Source organism: Solanum dulcamara, chromosome 9 (assembly GCF_947179165.1).
Source record: "Solanum dulcamara chromosome 9, daSolDulc1.2, whole genome shotgun sequence".
Lineage (NCBI taxonomy): Eukaryota > Viridiplantae > Streptophyta > Magnoliopsida > Solanales > Solanaceae > Solanum > Solanum dulcamara.
The window spans coordinates 64,696,688-64,703,206 of NC_077245.1; the positions used below are offsets into that span (position 1 = coordinate 64,696,688).

The 6,519-nt window shown below is 32.9% G+C and overlaps 1 protein-coding gene across 1 annotated transcript; it reads right to left on the minus strand.

Moving 5' to 3' along the window:
• Positions 1-842: 842 nt before the first annotated feature.
• LOC129904624 (uncharacterized) lies at positions 843-4,287 on the minus strand. Its single transcript, XM_055980201.1, has 3 exons — positions 4,078-4,287; positions 2,527-2,564; positions 843-1,066 (listed from the first exon to the last, which is right to left on the minus strand). Exons 1-3 carry the CDS (start codon positions 4,148-4,150, stop codon positions 953-955), a joined length of 225 nt encoding a protein of 74 aa, XP_055836176.1. The 5' UTR covers positions 4,151-4,287; the 3' UTR covers positions 843-952.
• Positions 4,288-6,519: the final 2,232 nt, after the last annotated feature.

Here is a 6,519-nt window from a genome sequence, read left to right on the forward strand (position 1 = left end):
ACTAAGACAGGAAGAAAGAAACGGAGGACTTCATTCGGTGACCCTGCAACCACCTGAGAATAAGGTAAAGCTATCCTAGCTATATAGAATAATTATCAACCAACCCCCCCCCCCCCAGGCCAATGAGCACAGCTTGGAAGCAACATACCTGGATGAACTCCTTTTAAATATTGACTCAAGGTTTCTTTCCTTACTCGTTTGTTTAAGTCCTTTATTTAACCTATGCCCAATTTAGCCAAACATCATATATAACATGCCCTCTCCCCCTAATTGTGTATAATGACATTTTTCATATTTATAGCAATTAAAGTATTTTTTTTATAAAAAAAAACAATTATAGCAATTATGGATTGAAAGAATGAATTAAATTAAAGTACCATGAGTGAACTAAACTGAGATGCTATGAGTGTGATACGAAAATTTGATGCATGAAGTTACTTTAAAATTGGTTATCAATGGACCTTGACCCAAGTTTCGATTCGGAGGCGTTTGACTATGATTTTTTTTTTTAGAGTTGAACTTCCAAAAAATACATTTGACCATAAAAATCCAGAATTAAACTAGAAGTTGAATTCTAGAATTTCCAAAATTTTGAAAAACAACAAAAAAATATTCACTCCAAATTACTCACAAAAAGTCAAAAAAAACTCCAATTTTCAAATATCATTTTTCACTTTGGAAACAAAAACAACTTTTTTCACATTTACACAATGAAATATGGTCAAACACCTGCTTAGAAGCAGTTTTTAAGAGCTTGACCAAAAACTAATGGCAACTCAAAAGTGTAGATTGACTAAAACACACACAAACGTAAACATAAACTGCAGCTGAAAGGTAATAGAAAAGCTTAAGTTTGAATCACCAATTATCATTACTCAACTCAAATATATTGGAATTGCACAAGCACATTATTCTGATAACAACAACTCAATTCAATTCCAAAAAGATATGCTTAGTAAGACTTTCCACAGTGTATCAAGCTTCCAGCACCCAAGAAGAGACCAAAAATGGCTGCACTTCCCAAAGTAGTTTGTCCAATATATCTGATTTTCAGAAGTCCAGGCACCTGCAATTTAAACAAAATGCATTCAGCAACACTTCAATCAAATTCCCCAAGTCCATATTTGTTTATTTATAGCAATATTGTTCAGGTCAGCACCTCGACATTCCATTGGATACCTGTTATACACCTCCCACCAGCATAGGTAACAGGTATCTATATCCACCAATGCAGCAGCAGCTTAGGCTGATGGAAGAAATCACCTAACTTTTTTGTCTCTACGAAGATTTGAACCCTAGTCTCCAATGTTTGGAACAACATTAAGAAGTCTATATTATGCAAACATAGTTTGAGACTGCTTTCCCTTTCGTCTACTCCCCCCTTCCCTTCCCCCAAAAGAAAGGGGAAGTGAACTAAAAGCAAAAGAGAGAACTTTTCAAGTATCACTACGATGAGAGGTACCTCTTAAGACCAAAATGGATCATAAAAAGAAAAGGAAAAGGTCACCGTATAAATAGGATTCTAACTTACCAGAAAGGAACTAACATCACAGGAAATTATGAATGGACCCCAATGAAACAAAAAATACAAGTCTGTATGCTTGTCAACATTTCAGCCTCTAAATAGTAAACTCTAGAATAGCTAGCTCTGCCATCATCCAGTTATACACTACCACCTATTATTGGTTTTACAGGTTGACATCAGATGAGAATGAGGCTTACGTACAAAGAAAAAGTTAGATTTATTATTCAAACTGACCAACACATTGGTAGATGGAGATGAGCTTTGGAAAGAAAAGAGTAAGGCAACTAGAACTTTGCATAAAACTTGACAATTTTGTTGGAAAATTAAACGGAAGAGACCAGCTTGTCTTCAACATAATGTTAAAGACTAGCATCAATGAAACAACACGTGCAATGCCATCACAGTCCATCAACATCTTGCACTGCGTTGAAAGTACAAACGCAAGCGACAACTCTTCGATAAATTCTTAATATGCGTCTCTTGAGTTAATAGGCGTCCTAGCAAAAAATTCTAAGGTAGGTCACGTAATAAACATGGACCTACTGTTAAATAGAGCCTATTGGAAGCTGACTTTTTGACAGAGACGGGAATTACTATTAACCTTTAGGTCACTGATTTTATAGGCGCACTGCCCATAAATGGAAAAAAAAAACTGGTGGACTGCAAGTCATTATGAAGACCATTTTGGGTGCGGACTCTAATATCTAGGGTAATCAGTAAACCAAAATCAAATTTAAGATCCAAGATCTTCTGGGAACTGTTCAGAGAGCCGAGACATTCACACTAGATCATTTACAGTTCGCAATGTGCAGCTAAACAATATCATGCATTGAGATCAGATAACAAAGGGCAAGCTAGCTAATCACTGCCTGCAAGATGCATATAGCTGTCTCTATACTGCTATAAATTCAATAATGAAAGAATAAAGGCAACAATATTAACTTATTTTCAACAGATCAGAAAACTAGGGTCAGAGAGACAGCAAGAGAAAAGAACTTTACCTTGAACCTAACAGCCTCATAAGTCCCATATACAGCACCTATAAATAAATACATCCATCAGATGCACTACCAATTTACTAAATACACTGAGAACATTCAATCTAAACATTAACGTCAGATCACATTAGTTTTCAGATTGAAACCATCGGTGTCAAATAGTAGTAATATCATTTCTAAGTGAGACAAATGTGCAGAGGGTGAAGATATGACAAAGTAGTTACCAAAGAATCTGTCACTGATGGCATCACAAAGTCAAGATGGTCCTTCTGACATTACCCAAAAAGGTAAGAACAAATTCCAAGTTTTAAAGCCTCAAACTTCCCTATCACTGGGTTACCAATCAGCCAAATTAAAGAGATTCAGATAATTGTAGAAATACCAAATCAGCACTGTCACTTCTTAGCAACTGTATACTGTTAACTCAGTCAAGAAAGATTGGGGCATTGGGCTATCTAGGAGCTTGAAATTTTTATACTACTCAAAGAAAACAACAACAACATACCCAATGTAATCCTACAAGTGGGGTCTGGGGATGGTAGAGTGTATGCAAATCTTACCCCTACCTTGGGAGGTAGAAAGACTGTTTTCGATAGACCAAAAAGGATTGAAGAAGTCATACAAAATACTATAAAGAGCATGTCAAAGCATTCTGATTAAACACACAGTGTGCATGCAGACCTTATCCCTACCTTGGAAGGTAGAAAGGTTGTTACCGATAAACCCTCAACTTGCTTACTACTCAAAGCAAAGGATAAAAATAATTAAATTACTTAAACATCTGTCAAAGATGATGACCTTTGCCATCAGTAAATTAAGGCTTCAAAATACTCTTATAGACTTGGTACATAACCATCGCAGAGTTCATATACTAATACACTTTTTGTGTGTCTACCATAACATCGACCCAAATCATCAAGAACTAGAGCTTGTTTTCCAACTATTTCATGCTCAGAGTCAAAAAAATCAAACTTAATTCTTAAAATGCCTCAATCATAGCATCGACCCGGTTAACCCAAAAAACCCAGCAAATCAAGAACTAGAGCTTTTTTTCCAACTATTTCATGCTTAGAGTCAAAAAAATCACTCTTAAATCTTAAAATGCCTCAACCATAGCATTGGCCCCAGTTAACTGAAAAAAACCCAGTTAATCAAGAATCAGAGCTTGTTTTCCAACTATATCATACTTGAGTCAAAAAAATTGAACTTCATTCTTAAAATGCCTCAATCATAACATGGCAAAAAACCCCAGTTAATCAAGAATCAGAACTTATCTTTCCACCCTTTTTCAGCTGAAGCCAAAGAAATGTAATTTATTTGTCAAAAGGGTGTCTACTACAAACAACAGTTACTAAACTCACCAATAACTGAAAAAAGAACTGATCTTTCCACTTAAAAGAACCTAACAACTTATACAGTTTTCATTCACTCTTTGCACATAACCCATCAAACAGAACTCCTAACAAGAACAATTTTTTAGGAATATATATAGAAAATCAACAAGTAAAATTTTTTTTAAAAAAAAAAAAGGAAGAGAAGGGATTTTAGGGTTACCAACAGCGCCACCAACTGCACCGCCAACAGCAACACCAGCAGTTACTCTCGCTAGACAGCTATCTCTTCCCATATCTCTCTCTTCTCAAATCAACCTTTTTTGCAGAGCCGCAACAAATTATTGCTAAATGTAGTGCCACTGCCTTGGAACACAATTCTCAATTACTAGCTAAGTGGGCTTTTTACCTATATTTTGTTGTGAAATTTTAAAAAAATATTATTATTTTTATAAAGCAAAAAATAATATTTGAAAATTAGTGTTGTTTTTAAATTTTTACGAGTTATTTGGAGTGAAAATAAGTAAAAATAATCTTTTGTTGTTTTCTAAAAATTTGAAATTCTGAAATTCAGGCTAAAATTTGAAGGTTTATGACCAAATATATTTATCAAAATTCAATTTCGAAAAAAAGTAAAATATTTTCATTATCAATCTTTTTTTAATAATAAGAGGCTACATGTTAATAATAACTCAATCAATTCTTTGAAAACATATTCTATTACCTTTATTGATAATAGTCAAAAATATCGGGCGTATGTTATTCTTGCAACTTCCTGAATGGTTTGAAGATTTGCAGGAGTGGAATCAATAAATGCAAATTAAATATACTTACAATGATGTTCAATTATCAGAAATAGATTATTTCAAAAATTGGTTGAGAGATGAAATTTTTTCTTGAGAATTTATATGAGTTTTAGCCAAGATTATTATCAGGTTCACGATAGGTATAGTTTTGGAAAACTTATCTAATTATATCATATTTAGAAAACATTTATCGTTTATAGCTATATATATATATATATATATATATATTGCATGTACTAGTATACGTGCCTGCGCAATTTGCGGTTTCAACTGTAATCATAAATGTATAGGTTTGTTAAACAATTTCAAATTTTAATTTTTTGTAAAATGATATTATAAGATTTACACATGATATGATGTTAGTATATTTAACATCGTAACCATTTATAATAGTTAATACTTAATGAAAAATAAATCAATATATAAGCTCGGTTCTTTATGTTAGCAATAATTTTTAACCTTATTTGATTATTTACTTTATTTATTTTATAAATAATTCAAAATTATAAATACCCTCACACCTTCCCTATCGTCCTTTTGTGTAAATTTGTTTGCTATATTATTTTTTATTAAACTTTTAATTTAGTATTATGCATATAATCAAAATAATAATAATATTTTTGAACTACTTATATTTTATTTTATTTTCAATATGATATATTAAATTTTAGTTTTAATTATTAATATTATCTACATATGGATTTGAATTATATATTTTTAATATACGGAAAAGGGCCAAAATTACCCCTGAACTTCAAAAAATAGTTCATTCATGCCCTTCGTTATACTTTAGGGTCAATTATACCCTTACCGTTATAATTTGGGCCAAATATGCCCTTGAGTATAATAGAGTGCCACGTGTCGGTTTCTTAGTGGCCAACTTATTTCCCCTCTTATTTTTTCATCCGGATCAAATAATATTAGATTCGACCCAATCAATTTAGTATCCGACCCATCAATAATATATCATACCCAAATAAACCTAAACCTAACCCATCAACAACGCTACTCTCTCTCTGTTCTCTCTCTAAAAAAATGCATACCACCTCTCTCTATCGTCTTCAACCTCCATTGATTAAGACTCTTCAACCTCAGTTGAGGAAGATAATGAAGACCCTTTTCTAAGGCCCATAGTGATTTCTGAATTTTCCACAAGACTTCAAATGAGGCAGAAAGCGCAAGAACCAACAGGTAGAAGGGCAATAAGCTTTAGAGGTGACGACAATGGTGTTAGTGAGGCAACCAATCTTCCAGTCTCATTAACAAGATTAACTTGGCAAGGGAATGATGCAATTACTACCAGCAAGTTGGAGGCTAAAGCTCAAGAGAGGATTGGAAAATTGAATCCAAGAAGGGGACCTAACAATTGATTTAGCTTTATGAAATGTTATTGTTTTTTGTGAATTATGGTGATGTATTTACTGCTTAAGACTTGTGGTGTATTAGTTTTTGAAATGTCCAGTTATTTTGTCGAATTCAATTATGTTTAGTTTTACTGAAATATTGATGAATGTATAGTTGTGTTGTTCAGTTAAAATATGCAGTTGTAATGTGCAAAAACTGCAGTTGTGCAGTTGAAATGTGTATGGAGTGTAGTAAATTAAGATCTATCAGAAGCAGTAAAGTTTGATACATGAGAATATGATACATAAACTTTCATCTTATATTCGAGTTTGATACATGAGAATAACTGATACATAAGTTGTAGCTGATACATAAGTTGACTTAATACATAAGTTGTAGCTGATACATAGCTAATACATAAGTTATAGATGTATCAGAAGCAATAAGTTTATATATAAGTTGTAGCTGACATATAAGTTGACTTGATACATAAGTTATAGTTGATACATAAGTTG